At 31.5% G+C, this 18,998-nt stretch overlaps 2 protein-coding genes across 4 annotated transcripts; one reads left to right on the forward strand and one right to left on the reverse strand.

Annotated features, from left to right (window-relative positions):
- Positions 1–2,111: 2,111 nt before the first annotated feature.
- Positions 2,112–6,811, reverse strand: LOC137820853 (RNA-binding (RRM/RBD/RNP motifs) family protein). Of its 2 annotated transcripts, none has more exons than XM_068625138.2 (8): positions 5,739–6,811; positions 5,401–5,524; positions 4,763–4,892; positions 4,265–4,301; positions 3,943–4,177; positions 3,236–3,343; positions 3,056–3,154; positions 2,112–2,651 (listed from the first exon to the last, which is right to left on the reverse strand). In XM_068625138.2, exons 1-6 carry the CDS (start codon positions 5,967–5,969, stop codon positions 3,249–3,251), a joined length of 852 nt encoding a protein of 283 aa, XP_068481239.1. In that variant the 5' UTR covers positions 5,970–6,811; the 3' UTR covers positions 2,112–2,651; positions 3,056–3,154; positions 3,236–3,248. The 2 variants fall into 2 exon arrangements, with proteins under 2 accessions (XP_068481239.1, XP_090150804.1); XM_090294678.1 differs by having other exon boundaries at positions 4,265–4,373; positions 5,739–6,765.
- Positions 6,812–11,157: 4,346 nt separating this feature from the next.
- LOC137820153 (subtilisin-like protease) lies at positions 11,158–12,230 on the forward strand. 2 transcript variants are annotated; one of them, XM_068624014.2, is made up of 4 exons: positions 11,158–11,466; positions 11,548–11,625; positions 11,717–11,779; positions 12,040–12,230. In XM_068624014.2, the coding sequence occupies exons 1-3, from the start codon at positions 11,302–11,304 to the stop codon at positions 11,774–11,776; spliced, it is 303 nt and encodes a 100-aa protein (XP_068480115.1). In that variant the 5' UTR covers positions 11,158–11,301; the 3' UTR covers positions 11,777–11,779; positions 12,040–12,230. The 2 variants fall into 2 exon arrangements, with proteins under 2 accessions (XP_068480115.1, XP_068480114.1); XM_068624013.1 differs by having other exon boundaries at positions 11,717–12,230.
- Positions 12,231–18,998: the final 6,768 nt, after the last annotated feature.

The following is an 18,998-nucleotide window of genomic DNA, read 5'->3' on the forward strand; positions in this document are numbered from 1 at the left end:
ATCTTTAAAACTTAAAATATTTATTATTTTTATAATTCTTGATTTTATTTAAATTTAGAATGTCACATAAAAATATTAAAATAAATAAATTAAAGATATCCATACAAAATTACTAAAATAAATCATTAAAAAAACAAATAAGTGGGAAGGATTGGTTTTAAATACTTCTACCTAAAATGTCTTATTCTGAAATACAATTTCTAATAAACACAGACTGGTTTTAAAATACTGCTTAACTTTAATATTTTAAAAGTTTATTTATAAAATATGATTCCAAAAAATGTGATTTTAGTATTATTTAAAAACTAAATATATATTTAAAACACATAAATCATATTTTATAGCACTACTTGTCCTTATTTTAAATTTTTTTGAAAATATATTCATTTTAAAAAGAAGAAAATTGCCCCTCAAAAGTGAAAAAAAAAAAGAGCATTCAAACATAGTTAATCTCATCTTATTATATCTGTTATTTCTTTATATTTTCATTTTTATTAATTAATTGAATTATTATTTGCAAGTCTTGTATTCGTAAAATACTTAATTGTCATTATATACAAAATATTTAATTTTCTTAAACTTTTCATTGAGAAATCTTCGTTTCTTTTAGAAAAATTCAGATCTCTTCATTTAATCATTCTAAGTTCTGATTAAAATTTTAAGATGAAACCAATGATTAAACAAAAAGTTTGAAAAAAAAATCTAACAATTAATCATTTAATAAAAGTATTTATAAATAACTTATTTATGATTAAGTCAATATATTAAAACTCTTCCCACTTTTTTGAATATGTGGAACTAACCAAATCTGACATAATTTAAAACAACTTAATTATTGTAGATTTTCTTCACACTCTATTTTTTATACATAAGAATTAAATCCATATGAAGGAATTTTCAACCATCATCACACGTTTCTCAATCAACCAACTCCCTTTTAACAACTCCCTCATTAACTCTTTCTTTTCTATCTATCACTCATATTTTTATTTTTATTTAAAAGTAATTGTGGTCAAGGCATTTTATTAGGGGTTAAGATTGATTTTATTTGAAACTAACTAAACATTAAAAAAAGGTAAACTTACATTCCTTTGTTAGACTCATTATGAAGAATCTCAAACATGTTACAAGATACTTATTCAAATAAAAAAGCACCTAAAATTTTAAAGCAAAGTATTACGAAAGGAAATACTAGGAAGGAAAACTGTATCAAAATGATTGGTCAATTAATAACAGAAAATATTTTTGCTATTTTTATGCACTAAAAGCATGCATATATATACGTTGATATATGAGCTGTGAAACAATTTTCTCCAATTTGTGTATGCAACACCACAATAATATTTCATGTATTTAAGTTTTTATGAAATGTGTAAATAACATGATCGCAAAATAAAAAGAAATGTGTAAATAACATCATATCATTGATTATACAAAAACACTAACATATTAACATACTTCCTCAATCTATACAAACAAAGCCTGTACTAAGAACTTTCATGTTTTATTTATGTTCAAGTTTAAATGATATTTTAATCTCGCAAGTATTATAAAACGATCATAATTTTTGAAGTTTTGTTTTTATTGAGAAAAAAGGTTAAGTACACCATCTAACCAAGTGCCTTACTTGCTGGTTTTCGCAGCAGAGACTGATGTCTTCAGTTCAGTCATGGTTCTCGTGAAGGAATTTTGGTGCCACATGATTAGCTTCTTTTGAACGTACACAAAGGACTTGGTTCTTTAGTTGTTCTTGTGGGGGCTTTTCACTTCGAAACAAAAACCCACAATTTTTTAACCTTAAAAACTCGAACAATTACAAAGTTTCTTTTATAAGCTGTTCTTCTGGATCAAACCTGCATTATTATTAGTCGTGACCAATCTTAGCATACGTAAACTATGATTTTGACGTGATAGAAATATAAACCCAATGCATCCATGAAATTACAATCCAACCGTATCACCAACCCAAGGTCAAGCCAAAAAGACCACGATTTGCAATTATTACGACTGCACCATTTGATTATAAAGGAATTGACATGTTGAAAAATCGAAACAAACTGTGAACAGTACCAACTATAGAGGGAAAGATATAGCAATTATAGAAGGCAGCATGACGAAAAGGTTGAAAATTAATTCAAGAAAATGTGGAACATGTGACTCCGTGCTGAATGACGGTGAAATAATAACACTAAAGGACCACTGCAATCCTCTCTAATGGAATATACTGATGGTTCTACCCTGCATAATCGGCAGGATCTTAAAATCATAAAATTACACCCGTGTCTTCTAGTAGAATCCCTGACAACTACTATGCACAAAAATCACATTCAATGTGATGGACCATCCATCGTCACACAATGCACCAACATTGACAACTATCTACAGACTCAATGCTGCACAAGACTACAAAGAATCATATTTTGATTCAGACGTGATTTTCTTTTTTACAGAAGTTTATTCCCTACGTGGCTACTAGAAACCTATTCCAGCACCCATTGATTCAATACTACTTCCACTCTTCCAGAGTACAGGTAGTATTAGGTATAAATACACTATTGTAAAAGTCCAAATGGAAAAGCAGCCCGCACATTCCAGTTTCCTTCGCCATCTGGAGCGACTCAGACACAACTTGGTGAGCATGACTATATGACCTGCATATTATAACATTTGTTAAATAGCCTAACAAAAGAATATTGTAGTTTGCAGTGCCATTTTAGGAATCAGACCCCCTAGAGCAATAAAACCTTCATCCATGAGTAAATGAGACCCAAATATCCAATAAGCTGCCAAAATAAAGTATAGCGGACATAATGACACACTTGTATCGAAAGTTATATACTATATTGCAATGGCTCAATCATAATATTCAAAGTGAGGCAAATTTTCAAGCAGAAGCTCAGCTAGAGCTACGCTTGTGTGCTAATTTTAAGAAATGTAAGATGTGTATTTACTATTTTCTGCTTATTATGCTAAAAAGTAGGTTATGAGACGCCCATGTAAAACTTAACCCATTTTAACCATCCTCGTCATGGCAACGTAAAAGAAAGCAACATACCTCTAGAATGCAAAATAATTAACTTGCAAGGCTAGATTGGAAGCCCGCCACTCATGTAGCAGTTCCGCTGCTCTTAGTCCTGCTGCAAACTAAGGATACCTGTAACATGATACTTTCAAAATATAAGTTGATGTTGGAAATAAAGAGGCTTATAGTAAGATACAAGAAAAAGGAGCCCACCTTAACCGCCCCCTCACCCAGCTGTTTGGTCAGGACCACCACTTTGCATGAACTGAGAAGGAGCAGGAACAATAAATTGTGGTTGACCAGGAACCGGTGCAGCAATTCCTGAAAAATCAAAAGACATGCAAATAATTTCACATCCTTTTTATATAGGACCTAAAGAAGTCCAGAGATGCAGCATGGATGTTTTCGATGCCTCATTCTAGAAGTACAAATACACTCACATAGTGCTTTTCCAAAATCCATATAAAAAATATCAAGCACTCTTCACATATTTGTAATGGAACACCCATCAAAACACCCATTTACGTATGCTTAATCAAAACTGCATCGTCTCAGACATTACCATGCTCCAAATTCCAACATAAATCTGAGTAGGATAACTAAGATCACCCAAATAGTATATATTTGCAGGACAATATGCCACTAACTTAAATTTCATTGCATTCCCAGCATATCAGTACTTGCTGAAAAATAAATGGTTCCATGCTCAAGTATTTTCAAGTAAATGTTAATTCCTATATATGTGAGCATTGAGTACACGCTGAGTATGGCTGTTTAAAAGAAAATCACGAACAAGATATGTATTGCAGCACACTTTCAATCACACGAAATTTGGGCATGTGAAAAGTACAAGTTCACAAAGCAACAAAAGGGCACATCATGAATCATAAATGAAAATTCTTTGGGGTAGACAACCATACCACTAGGAAATGAAGCTTGAATGGCGGGCATAGGTGAAGTTGTTATGGCATTAACATTGGATGCATAGGGGACAATTTGATGACCTGGTACTGTATAACCCTGCATTGCCGAATAACCATGACCACCAGGAATAGCCTGACCCAATTGTCCATACGGATAAATAGTTGTATTCACTGTTCCTGGCACTCCATATAACTGAAGGTACTGTTGCCCCATATATGGGTTGTACATATTCTATTAGACAAGATGGAAGTTGAAAAGTCAGCAGTGCACAAACAACACTATCATTTCTCCTAAGACAATCAAGAAAGGTAATTCAACCTGTGGGTAGATGTACTCTGGTCCATATGCCGTATACCTGCAAAGATAAAACAACCACATATAATGTTGAAAAGATCACCTCTATAGCATGATTCTGGTGTAATACATCCTGATGCACAATTTAAATTAGTTAGGAACGCATCACACACACTGAGATAAACAAACAATTACTAGTTCGTTACATCCAATTGATATAGTCTTTGCACACACAACAAAACAAAACAACTTAAAACCAAATCTGAGGATTATGCTCTCCTGATTAACCACTACTGCAAGGATGTGCGCATAATTGACCTTAGAGGTCATCACCGTCATTTATAACACTCAACAAAAGTGACGTGTGAATTGATAACGAGTAAATTAATAAAAGTACAGAAACAACGTGTGTAGATACAACCAAGTACAAAGAACAATCAAAACAATAATTTTTATCAGTGAAAATAAATCTTTCAGAGCAAATGTTTGTTTTGCAATAATATGCAACAAAATCACACTCACCCATAAGGAGGGTAAACTAATCCTTGTTGATAGCTGTAGGAAACCGGTTGCTGGTACCCAAAGCCTCCAACATAAGCACCACGAGGTGTTTGCACACTTCCAAAATAAGGGGAGGCAGGTCTTACCCGTCCTATAAAAGTGAAAAAGAAACAACCACAAAATAAAAGCAATCTGAGTAGGAAGAATAAGCCAGAGCGATAATGTTGATGCACACCATTACACATGTGAAGGAGGTTGTTGAACCAAAACAAACACTTTGGTTAAAAATTTCAATCAGAAATTAAAGCACATATGTTACTAGATCAGAGAGAAATAATAACGTGTAAGTAAATTTTTAAAAAAATATGGTCCATACGAGTCAGGAGATAACTTTGGGGGTAATGATAGTACTAAACACTAGGATGGAAGCACACGATCTCTTTCCATCACTGCGAATAACTTTATCTCGATAACAGAGACACGCCAATGTGGAATTCCGATAATGAAAAATAATAGCAACAACAGCAAACGACAATGATGATGACGTCAGTGACAACCAACATAGCAATTAAATTTTATAACGCAGATATGCAATGTAACTTCAGCACGATACATAGCTAAGTTCATTGACAGCGAGGAAGATGAATTAGACACGATACCATAAGGCAAAGGGGGTCGTGGTCGACCGAGTGAAGCCAAGTTACAATTCGCCCTTCTACCATCAATAACAGGAGTTGGATCAGCACAGGCTCTCCTTGCAGCCTCGGGATCCCGGAAAGTCACCTATACCCTCCAATTCCATGCACATGAGATAGAAACCAAGTCATTCTATAGTAAATGTAAATCACATAATGCAATATGAATCTTCGTATAAGACGCAACCCGAATCACACAAAGCAACAAACTTCTCAAACAGCGTGTTGTCTAGTGTTGGTAGTGACAGCACAGCAGTAGTAATAACGAATAAAATCGAAAATGGAATAAAAAAGATACTCACGAAACCATAGCCCTTGGATCGCCCAGTGTTCTTATCGGTGATGACGACGGCCTCAAGAATCTCGCCGAACTGCTCGAAGTAGCGGCGCATGGTTTCGCTCTGAGTCTCCCAGGCCAACCCTCCTACGAAGACTTTGGTGTAAGTGGTGTCTCCGAAAGGAGAATTGAGTAGCTGAAACCCCGAACTCGAACTCGATCCCGAACTAGGACCCTGAATCGCTTGGTACGCCATTAACAACAATCACTATGGTCCGCCACACGCAGCAGTAGCAACGGAGAGAGAAGGAAAATCAATAAATCAGGCAAAGAATAGAGATGAATTGATATTGGGGTTGGGTTTCTAAGACATGGTAAGAAAAATAAGAAGAATTGCTTGTGCGTGTTGTGTGGTGCGCGGAGAAAACCAAAAGGAAAGGACAAAAGAGTGAAGATTTAGAAGAAATATACTGGGAATCAAAGGAAGTCTATATATATATATATATATATATATATAGAGAGAGAGAGAGAGAGAGAGAGAGAGAGGGAGATCGAAAGACAGAGTTATGAGAGGGTAACCTAAGGAATTAAAAGTGGTGAGAAAAGGGGATTTAGAAATAAAAACAATAATACATATATATTTAAAAAAGGAAGAATGGAAAAACCCTAGAATTGAGGTGGGGAGAGTGATTGGAGTAAGAAGGTGGGGTTGTGGGGTTGAAAAGGTGATGGTGAGATTGAAAAGAATCTGGGGTACTTGTTAACAGAAGAAGCAGCAGCAGTGGTGTTAGTAGTGGTGGTGGTGGCGGTGGTAGAAGAGAATCGAGAAGAGAAAAGGGTTTTTGGTTGTTGTGAATTATGGTTGTTGAAGGTGATGATGACGATGATGTGTGATGACAGGGTGGAGAGATGGAGGAATAGGAGGAGGAAGAGTGGGAGAAAAGTGAGAGTGATTCATTGTGGCTAAAAGAATGAAGAAGAGGAAGAAGCAACGGCCAGAAAGTGAGAGACTTCAAAGAATAAATCAATGAATGAATATGAATGGGAAACACAAAAATAAATTAAAATTAAAAATAAATAAAAAGGAAAAGTAGAGGCAGGGCTTCAGTTTTCGAGACTTCCAGTTTTCTCAACCCAACCGGACAGCCTGCGATTGTGGTCACGCGGGACCCACACACTTCCCTCCTTTCTTTTCACTTTTTTTTTTTATTTTTTTATTTTTTGGAACTGTGCACCTTTGCTGCAACTGTTGGTTACTTGTCAGCAACGCTTTCTCAGAGTAACAAACCCCGTCTCGTTCTTTTTTAAAATTCCGAGCTCAGTTATATAAAATATGTAAATTAACTCTTTTAATTTAACATATTTAATCTCGTTAATTTAAGAAAAATGTATTCTTACGAAAATTATTATCCTGAAAAATATACTGCTAAAATAACTGAAAAGATACGTGAAAACAATTTTTACACAAACAATTTTTACACTTTAAAAATACTAATAAATTGAGCACAGACACACTGACATAGACATTGATACAACACGGATAAAGAGATATATAAAATCTCTAAAATGAGATCTACATATTATATAATTATAAATTATATAAATTGATAATAAAAATTTATGTCCATAAGTATGTTTCAGATTATTTTTTAAAATAAAAAGATATTTTTCATAACTAATTCACAAAAATTTGTTTTTTATTTTTATAATCATAATAACAATTTATACAATAAATTTTAATTTTTTAAAAAATTAATGTATTTTTTTATTTTAAAATTGTGTTAGAACCGTACTAAAATTGTCAAAAATCTAACAAATATTTTTTGAATTTAACACTTCACATATATGTTCTAAAAGGTGTCATATGAGTATCGTGTCTGACACGCTATTTAAGAAAAATGTCTGAAGTTAATAATCACTATCATGTTGTTTAGACATTATAAAAATAAATCATAGATACAATGAGTGATTCATTCCAACCATGAGTTATCCTCGGTTTTGTGTAATTGCATTTTTTAAATTACACATCCGAAAATTCTATTATTAATTGTGGTATACTAAAATTTTTTGTATAGTAATGATTTTAAAGTTATATTTAAGATGATTTGTATTGGGTATAATATAGAAAGATAATTTTATAGTAATGTTGGAATACTGGTATTTGCGGTTGGCAATGTTGTTGCGGGGATGGTGTTTGAACACGTGCAGTTGCACCACCGTGTTGCTTTCATGTGGAATTTCTCCACGATCTTCGCCTGTTTAACTTAATCCATTATCATGCTTTTCACTTTTTAAGTAGCAAATTCCATGTCACTCTACAAATCATATCTAATATTTATATTTTAACTTTTATCATTTTTTTATTTTATTTTTATAGCTTAGTATATTATTTAATATTCAAAAAACATTGCATATCATATTATATCATTATTGTTCTTCCCAAAACATGTTAGAAGGAGTCTTGGTAAGATCCTAATAGTCTTCTAATTTATGCTCAATTGGTCTCAAAACAAATTGAAAGATCCTATGTAAGTTAAATACAAAGTATAAGTTTATTAGATAGGATGTATTTTTTAAGGAGTTTGTATTTATAAATTTTTTGGATGGTGATTTTTAGATTGAATCCTATTATTGTCATTTATAACTCATAAATAGCCGTTTAGAAATGAAAATTTAAATTTATGACAAATTATGAAATATGCAAAATTACTTTCTACTATAGACATTTTCAAGTTGACGGATAGAGTTTATAAATCTTAAAACATAATTATTACTTGTCTATTAAAGATATATTTTACCTTCCAAATAGATTTAAAGTAAATATATTTATTGTATAACTAAAAAGAGATCATTTTAAATTTTATTTGAAAAATATACGAAATAATGATTTTAACGAGAAAATTTTAATGTAAATATTAAAAAGTTGGTAGAGAATAATAATAATAGTGCACACTAATTAATATATGTATATATTATTATTTAGTATTTATGTATTTTTTAGATTTTTGTTCTTAAATAATTACATATATTTTAAAATAATATAATTAAATAAAACTATATTTATCCAATAATAATTAATTAATTTAAATTAAAGCATTAGTCATATGTGATATATATATTTATGACACAACTCACAAATTACATCATGACATTTACTTACATTGTCTTATACTCAATAAATTAGAAACCATGTATGCTTTTTATGATAGGTAAAGTGAAAATTATTATATTCTTTTAGGAATTTTATACATCATAATAATCTTGTATTCAACCTTTTGTGAACAAACAACTATTTCAAACTCTTATGATGATTGAATGTATCAAACCTTACACCATATAAATAATGTCTCCAAGATTTAAAAACAAACACCTCTACAATTAAATTAGATAGTGGATAATTTAAATGTCAAGAACCATGAACACCACCATCAACACAAAAATAAATTTATATAACAAACAACTGGCAGTTGCATGCTTGCATTTAAATACACATTGTATTGGAATTTTTATTTTATTTTATTTTATTTTATATTTAAATAAATTTAAACTTATTTAATAGATAGTTAAAACGTGTGAATTATTTTTACGTATATTTTTACGAGGACAAATTTGTTGGTTTTATTGGTAGATGTAGAAGTTAAGATGAATTTAGAATTATATGAACACATTTTATTTATAACAGTACATCCTTAAAAACATAAAATAAATATTGATTTGCTTTTACAATTTTGAGACGTTATTATAATGATTACTTACGTAAATAGTAATTGTTTTTATATAGTCAACTGTTGTGAAGGTAAACCAATAAAGGTTAATCACATGACACCAATCATATTCATGTACCAGAATGATGTTGTTCAAATGTTGCTGTTGATGTAGAACATAATAACGATAATTAAATCCATAAGTACTCTTCAAGGTCCAACTTATTTTAAAAAATTTCAACCAAAGAAATTACTCTAACGGCAAAATTGCATCAAAATTGTATTTTTTATACTCCTGGTTTAAGTAATGTGGATTCAACAACTTTTTTACATGCGTTGCTGTGTAAGTTAGTCCGCATAAAAAATAAAGATCTTATAATAATAATAAAAACATTAATTTATTTGTAATTTTTCTATAAAATAAAAGTTAAATACGAGGTTCAGACACTTCTCTTAAATGGACGTATCCGTGTCGGACACACGTATCGGTGTCGACACTTGTACGTAAGACACTTATCGGTGAAATGTTCAATTCAAAAAATATTTTTTAGATTTTTTAAAATTCTAACATAATTTTAAAAGGCATAAATACAATAATTTTCTAAAAACTTAAATTTATTATATAAATTTTTATTATGATTATAAAAATAAGGAACAATTTTTTTTAATCAGTCATGAAAAATATCTTCCACTTTGAAACATACTTTTGCACATAAATATTTATTTTCAATTTATATAATTCGAAATTATATAATATATAGATCCGTATCCCCGTATCCTACATTTTAGAGATTATACGTATTTCCGTGTTCGTATCTGTATCGTGTCAGTGTCCGTATCTGTGCTACATATGTTAAAGAGATGATTTTTTTTATGTTTTATTAAAGTGTTTTTTTTATACTTTATAATTTTTTTTTCTGTATTTCATCAATTGTTTTTTGCATCTCATTAATTTTAATTTTTTTATATAATATAAAATTTTAAAAATGAAAGTTTAGAACAGAAGATCTTAAATAACATTTTTTTTTTCTAAAATTTAAAATAATTATTTTAACTTTCGAAATTCAATTACCGAAATTAATGGAATGCAAAAGAAAATTTGAAGGAATATAGGAATAACAGACTTATCAAAAATAGTAAACACGTCCCACATTTTTTATAATGAATTTTGGTACAACCCACCTCCTAATTTCCATCTCAATTTTTTTTTATTATTTAAGATTTTGGTCTCATAAATTTAAATTGTAATTTTCATAAAAAAATTATATAATTTTCAATATATATATATATATATCGTATAAATTAAATATTTTTCTGTCTATATTTTTGTTGTGATTTGTCACTCCATAATAACTTATTAAGGTTATATATATATAAAAAAATGATAAGCCATTTTAACCTTCGAATTTGCAATTGATCGTAGTTCATGTATCTATTAACGATTAAAAAAATATACGAAAGTGAAATTTTATTTTTTGTCATTTTGATTTTGTCGTTAGATTATTATTTTCTGCTAAATTTAATATTTGTGTGTAGTTGAGATGTTTATTATCAATATAGTTAACCTAATTATTTACTGTTAATTTTTTTTGAAATTAATAAATGATTTGGATTGTAAATTTAATCATTCATTGTCGTTTTAATTTTTAAATTTATCCTACTAAATAGACTTTACTCTATAAAAAATAATTAATTGGTGTAGCAAAATAAAAAAAATTGGGGCAATATTTTTTTTTTTCTGAAACTTGAAACAAAAATATCGAGAGTAATTTGGGCGGAGAGGGTGCGTTGTTGTGCCATTCGCCAATTGGAGTCACTCTTGATTCATCAACGATACCATTTTCTGAGAAACCCTAAAAATCTGTAATCTGTTGGTGCGTTTGAATGGCGAGCAGCTGGAGAAGAACGTTGGGCAACGTGAGGTCCTTCGTGAGCAATTCGATGGGTGGTCTGAGGGGCGGAAGCAACCTTGCTTCGTGGGTGGTCGCCGGAACCCTAGCCTACTACCTCTGGATCAAACCCTCACAAGACCTCAAGCGCCAACAGCAGGTTCTCCTCTCTCTTCACTCTATTGTTTCTCCAAACTTCAATTTGCAAACAGCGCACTCACTGTAGCAGTGGACCCCGCAGGAAAAAGCCGCTCTTGCCGCCTCCGAAGCCGATCCATATCGATACGTTGAGACTCGAAAACCCATTCCCGATCCTCAGGTTTCACTTTTGCACCACCCTCTATGTTCCACTTCCATGTACTCTTCTTCCACTTTTGTAATAAGTTGGTTTTCAATTCCAACAATTCCAGGTAACGGGTTTGATATACGGAAAGAAAAACGAGGACAGAGCAAGCAAAGCAGAGGATTAGCATGTGAGTTTGTTGCCTATCCTATACTGCTATACAGTCACTACATTCCGAATAGTCAATGAAGCTAGATACATAGATAGATTCCTGTCTTTCCGCTACATGAGAGTGTGTTAGGGGGCATGGCTTCATCTTGATTCATTGCTGCTCTGTGATGCCCTAGGCAGGGGTCAAAATGGAAATAAATAACAATAAGGCATATCTTGTGTTTTGATTTACTATTTTTTGTATTGATGTTGCTGACAACATACTATATGGTGATGCAGTAAATTGGGTTGCCTTGTCTGTTTTACACATTTAGCAGCAGTGCTCTTTCGGTCAACTTTTTCTTTCATGTGTCATGTTGTTATTATTTTTTGAGTGTTGAGAATCAACGTCTGTAATAAACATCCATCCTTCAGTTGACAGGAGGCATGCTATAATATTCTAATGAATAAGTCCTGCCTTTACCCATGAAGCAATGTTAAGGATAGGTTCATGCTTACTGTTATTATATCACTTACATCAGTTTTGTAAACAAATTTAAAAGGTTGCATTAGTACTTCTGCTGCGCCACAAATTTAAATGAGTTTGTGTGTTCAATATTTGGAAGCGCACCAAACACGTTTTAGTACTTTGATAAATAGAGTATCGTATCCCTAGAGATTTAAGTATTAAACAATAATTGTGACAAATTCACTGATTAAAGTAAGTGCATTAATAGAAACATGTATCTATGAAAAGACAAGTGCAAATAGAACTCTTTGTGGCATCATTTTATCAAACAGTTGGAATTAAAAAAATAATTTATGGAAGAACGTTGTTGGAGTTAAACATTTTCATCATGTAAAGAAGAAACTCTCATCCTTATTTCTATCATTTTGCCAATTCAATTCTCTCAGTGTTCTCAAAACTTAATTCCTTAATGGGCTTGATTCCTACTTTCAGATGTCTGATCCCTTAAAAAACCCAATTATAGAAATCAGCACAACAGAAGAGGATTTGAGTCCTGAAAAACCGTAATTCTATTCCTAGAAATTAATATTCAACAAGTTGTACTTCATATCTAAACTGTAAATATGATTTGCAACACAACACATTTATTTTCATAAATGTTTGGTTGATCAAGCCAGGTAGAATTAAAAGCATAGAAAAAATTGTATCGAACATAAATTAGGTCAGCTATATACAAAAGATTAGATGATTCAACTCCTACTATAAAATTGATGAAGAATTTGACTAAATGTGAGAAGATAACAGAGAGAGAATCATGCTCAAAATTTTGCTTTGATGGAAAAATAAATCAACTAACCAACTGCCCCCATGTGGTTGGCTTTATAACTAACACTTTTTGTCTCATGGATTTATTTTGCTTGAGAAAGAAATTTCTTGCTCAGGTGTCATATACACGAATCTGTACTCATTTTCTAGCTTAGCTGTGGTGAATTCTGACTTAAGCACCGTTTTGCATTGCTCTCTTCATCTAATTTCCCTTGAGTGATGGAGCTTTTCACTTCAGTAACTTAGTTTCTCAATTCTTCCTTCATGTGGAAATTTAAACATTCATCAATTATTAGTACAGACATTTCCTTTTATCATTTTATGTGTAATTTGATAGATTCTATGATCTAAAACCACGAGATATAATGGGATAATTGCTCCCAAAAACTAAGTGTACAAAGTAACTCTATTCTTCAAAATCCACACAACCGACTTAATTACAACCATTCCTCTACTTTGCTTTCTGAATTTCGTGCTCTTAGCCTTTAAATTACATTCATCCATTCAGAATGACATGCTGGCAAGTTAGGACATTCTCAGGCCCCAGTAGTTCTCGGACATGTTTAGGCACCACTTCTTGGACATGGTCTTGACACAACTTATCTACCATTATGCGGTCCTGAAAATGTAGTCTTCACATCAGGGATAACTTGGAAGAGATGTGACTAAAACACAAGATGAAGAATATAAATGCTGTAAAAATATAGTAGAAAATCAACCATGTAATAAAGATTGTGTGAATATTGGCATAGGATAGCTAAGTGTACATCCAACTTGTTTGGATAGAGGGTTAGCTAGTTCTTGGGCAGAATAAGGAAGGAGTGACATCCAAACACTCCTAGGGCTTCTTTAGAGAAGGGAATCAAGTCCCGCATCCCTCAGAGCCAAAGGCCTATGTAACGTAACACAAGTTAGCTTTGTAATGTAACTTGACTTGAATTCAATACTCACTCGAGTGTTTGAGTTTGAGAAGATTGTTAGTTTTCTTCTTTCTCTAAAGAGTTTATAGTCCTTTCATAGTGTTCAAGTGACAGTTCTCTTGGTGCTGTTCTTTAGCTTATCCAAGGTGGAAGATCTTGAGGAGATCAAGTTCGTCTCCTTCTTTTGACTTCAAGAGGAAGCCAATGTTATGGCGAGGTTCCCAATTTCCTTTTCTTGTTTCCATTCATGTTCTTACTTTTCTTTCCTTAAAAAACAAATTAACAAGTAGCGTAGACCAAGATTTGGCCACCATCATACACATAGCCAAGAACCAAGAAACCTAACCAAATACTCCAAGAAGTCAAGCAATAAGACCATTTGACCTTTCCCCTTTTAGACCACCAAATCACCGTTATAATTCAAGAAACCTACACCATTCTTTTCCTCATACATTCCACAACGATACCCAACCAAAGAACCTTAAAAGAATCCAATCTCCAACCTTATACACCTTACCTATCTTGACCTTAGCTTGTGCAAATCCTCACCAATTCTTGTCTCCAAGATTCTTCCAAGATCTGACCTAAACCTTACCTAACCTTTCAGCCATCCTTACCCTTCCATAAGCATACAAACTGCAAGCTACCCAATCCAATAACCACCCGATCTAGGTGATTGTTCTTCACTCTTTCTCGTCTTTGTGTCTTGACTTGAGTTGTGAAGCTTGCAAGTGGCAAGATCCAATTCTTGATTCTCTGGCCGGAATCTCATCATACCACACCAATTAAAAAACATTTTTTCAACATTTCTTAGAAAGTGATATCTACTCTTGGATAGACAGACACTCTTCAGACACTTCTATCACAACTTTTCTAAAATAAACTTATATTATATTATTGATATTAAACTTATTTAAAATTTGAAATCATTTAAAATATTATGAAGCACATTACCCTTCTTCCATTGAGAACAAACATCTTTGTGCACAAAACCTTGTTTTTGTCGTGGATGTTAGTCAGTGCTCTGTTCCATTGTCGTGGTCGTCAACATCTGTATTTGTGTTAGTTTCAATTGTCACTGATTTCTGTTGTTGCCAGCTGTGCCTTTGTCTTCTGTGGTTGAGGGTAACTCTCCTCCAACACGTGGTTGCCAACAAGGGTGCTTTTGTCATTCACCTTTGTGATTTTCATCCCTTATGAAAATTTTAAAGCTTTTAAAAGTTTGTTTTAGAAGATGAACATATCAATCTTAAATCTCAATTTAGTTTTTTTTTATGTTGGTTAAATATATGTCTCTGCAGTTTCTTGGTGTTTTATATTTTTAGCATTAGTCCATTGTGTTCGGTGTCCATATTGATGCTTCACAGCTTGCGGCATTGAAACTTGCCAACTGTCATTTTTAGAGAACCCTTTGATATAATATTGTGATCTCAATCTACACTTTGCAAAATAAGCTGTTTGCATGCCAATGATATTTGATTTCCTATTTTTTTCACTCTGTTCTTCAAGTTCAACTGTGAATTGGAAATCTACCAACATTTGATCCCCCTTGGTAGAAATTTATTGGAGGTGAAATTGTGCAACAGTTCCTCTATGTTGCTCCTTTTGGATGGCTAGCAATGAATCAAAAAAATATTTGCTATTTAGAGCCGGATATCCCTCAGTAGCAGAATTAAATATCACAAAACCTTAGTTACCTCAGTGAGAGGAGAATGTGTTTATTTGAATGTCAAATGGGGGCAGTCTGAGCCGGGTCTTGTGAACACTGGCAATTTTGTCATCCTTGTGATACGAAGCTACTTAGTACTGTTGGGGTTACTCATGTTTAATCATTGTCTCCATTAGTTCGTGATGTTTGTCGGCATAGAGACTTTCTTGTTTTGTTGCTCCAGTTTCTTGGGGTCACTGGTGTACACTGGCTTTGCACTTGGTAGTTGGCACTACTTCTGCAGCTGACTGAATATACACTAAAGCTATACAAATTAGATGTCGAAATAGATTTGACTTTCTACTTGCTCATTCTGAATGTAGTAGCAAGAGTTTCCCTTGTGTGCTTGATTCTGGTGCATCAGATTGAACTGAGATAGTTTATTGTATTGTAGTGTAGAGATCATTCACTACCAAAATATAGCGAGGATGTTGTGGTTACATATAATGTCACAAACAGTCAATGGATGTTGAATTTTTATTATTTGTCCTTTTAAATAAGTGTGCATTCACTATGGTAGACTAGCCTGCATTGCACAAAATCCCTGCCGCCCTGGTTTCTCCTGTGTCATCATCTGTTTTGTTTATTTCGATCTTGTGTGTTAAGTTAATTTTATTAATGGCCTTTTTCAGATCTTATTTCACTTTTATTACTCATTTGGTGGATATGATTTGATACTATAAGAGAATAGAATATAATAAAATAATGATATGATATGGTATGACAATAACAATTTATCATATCTAGTGTTTTATGTATATAAAATATCAAACTAAATAATGGTAGGATATAATATTAATGACGTTTAGATGACTTTTCATTAAAACTTTGTATAGTTTTCTAAAGGTTGAATTTTAATTTACACTTTTTTTTTTTGCAAATTATGAAAATTGTAAAGATACAATTTTAACTAAATTATCCAATATTGTGTTTCATTTATATACATGTTTATATTATAAAAGTTTTATACAAGATTTTAAAATTGTAATTAATGTTTTTAAAATATTGAACTACTAATGATTTAACTTTAATATTTTAATAAATAATATAATTTAAATTTGTCACGACAATTATAAATAATATTATATAATATGTTGATTAAAAAAAGATGATATAAATTAATATCAACAAAATTATATTTTGCTTGTATAGTTACTTTTTCTTAAAATTACAAAAAAAGATTATAAAGGTTTTGTGAAATTAATATTATGGTTAAAATAATTTTAATATTTAGTTCACCATTACAATTTAATTATATCTTAAGATTATATATACAAAGAAAATTTACCCTATTCTATTGAATTTAACTTAGTTCTCCCTAGAATAAGAAATATATTAGAGCAAGAAAAATAAAATAAGTGATACGTTAAAATGAGGCCATTCCTTCCTTCTCCATATCAATTCTAACTTGCACCATATATTTTTCAAAATTTCCAAAATTACCCTTATTCTTGATTTAAAAATAGTAAATATAATTAAAAAAAAATACATTTTAGATAAAAAAATTCATAACAAAAAATTAAAAATGTATTATGGTTAAAAATTGATAGAATTCAAAAATGTATTCTGGATTAAATATTTCGGATAAAAGATTCTAGAAATAACTTTTATTAAAATCCTTCTTTTTCTTAAGGTTATTTTCGTCATTTTAAAAGTACGTTTTTGTTATTTTCAATAGGTTAAGTGCAGAATTGATATGGTACAGGAGCATTTGTCTTAAAATTATTATATCATGTTGACACTAATAGATATGATGTTTTTATCATATTGTGTTCAGTAATGAATCTTAAATAAGTTTTTCTTAACCTTTTCAAAGACTTGTTGCGTATTGAATTTTTAAATACACCAATTAACCTATGATTAAATAAATCAATAGGTATTACTATGATTAACAATTATTATATTGAAAGTAGTTAAAGTTCACATAAAAGAATTGCGTTTTATAAATATTAAAATTTTCTCAAGCAAGATATAATTTCAGTTGTTAAATATAACTATACAATATATTAAATGTTAATATATTTATTAAATATTATTATGTATCAATGAGGTGGTTTGTCGGGTCTACTTAAGAAAACGAGTTTTTAAAAAGCCCGTATCTAACCTCTTTTATTAAAGGCAATTGCTTCCTGCACCCAATCAATTTTGACTGGCACCTAACAAAAGTTTTAAAATCCCATTTTGTCATTTTCACATTTTTGCTTATGGATGCCAATATCCGGAAGTGACATATTTTCCTATGGATATTGGCATCTGGAAGTGACAGATTTGCCTACGGATACTAACATTCGAAAGTGTCAGTTTTGCCAACGGATATTGGTATCTGGAAGTGTTAGTTTTGCCTATGGACATTGGCATCTGAAACTAGCACTATTTGACTACGGACATTTTTACCCAGAAGGCACTATCATGCTTCTGGATATACATATCCGGAAGTGAAATGTTTTTTTTTTTACAGTGATGATTTTGTTACTTTTAATGAATTAAAACCATTAAACCAAACTAATTTAAAGAATACAAGTAAAATCAACATTAAAAGGTATCCATAAAACCAGAGCACTTGTTTTTCATTCTAAAATATTTATATTATCATTTATATACTTCCAAATGCATTAACCATTGAGGGCAGAGATAGAATATCATTGATTGATAGAGAAAAAAAACACCCAATAAACAAATTCTGAATTTTCTAATCCGGAAGATTAGCTCATGTGTGGTGCATGTTTATATCCAGAACTTATAACACAGTTACAAACAAAAATATCCAAAACAAAAAAAAAAACGAAAAAACTCACCGTTCTGCGACGCGTCTCTTTCTCTGGTACCTTCATTCTCTGTTGCCATCAAAGTGGCTCAAAAGCATTGCCTGAACAACGCTTGCGCGCGTGTAAGGCTCTAAAAGAGAATGTGCACAAGAAACAATGAACGACACTCTGTGTTGGCTGTTGGGTGCATGTAACCTAATTTTACTTTATTAAGAGTGTTATGGTCATTTCACGTAGATCATTAAGAGTGTTATGGACATTTCACACAAACAATTGAGTGCTAGTCAGAATTGATTGGGTGCAGGGAGGATCAGATCAAGTAAAGCCTTTAAATAGGTTAAATGATAGGCTTTTAAATAGAAGACCGCTACAAATCTATGATTAAGACCGCTACACTTTAGCCAACCAAGTTTGTAAATTGATTATGATTATGTGAATATTAAAAAGAGGGGTTTATTATAACTTATAAGTGAGGTCCACGGACTTAAAGATCGTCCTTTAATGACATTTGGAATCAAGAATAAAAAATGATAAAATTAAAATTTCAATTAATTCAACAGTAATTTATAAAT

Source organism: Phaseolus vulgaris, chromosome 9, assembly GCF_051622355.1.
Source record: "Phaseolus vulgaris cultivar YP4 chromosome 9, ASM5162235v1, whole genome shotgun sequence".
Taxonomy (NCBI): Eukaryota; Viridiplantae; Streptophyta; class Magnoliopsida; order Fabales; family Fabaceae; genus Phaseolus; species Phaseolus vulgaris.

Coding starts and splice junctions, on each gene's coding strand:
- LOC137820853 (XM_068625138.2), bottom strand. CDS start 5,969: ATGGCGTACCAAGCGATTCAGGGTCCTAGTTCGGGATCGAGTTCGAGT. Junction 4,893..5,400: donor ACGACCCCCTTTGCCTTATG/GTATCGTGTCTA, acceptor TCACTTTTATAG/GACGGGTAAGACCTGCCTCC. Junction 4,302..4,762: donor TTAGTTTACCCTCCTTATGG/GTGAGTGTGATT, acceptor TTATCTTTGCAG/GTATACGGCATATGGACCAG.
- LOC137820153 (XM_068624013.1), top strand. CDS start 11,302: ATGGCGAGCAGCTGGAGAAGAACGTTGGGCAACGTGAGGTCCTTCGTG. Junction 11,467..11,547: donor ACCTCAAGCGCCAACAGCAG/GTTCTCCTCTCT, acceptor TGGACCCCGCAG/GAAAAAGCCGCTCTTGCCGC. Junction 11,626..11,716: donor AACCCATTCCCGATCCTCAG/GTTTCACTTTTG, acceptor CAACAATTCCAG/GTAACGGGTTTGATATACGG.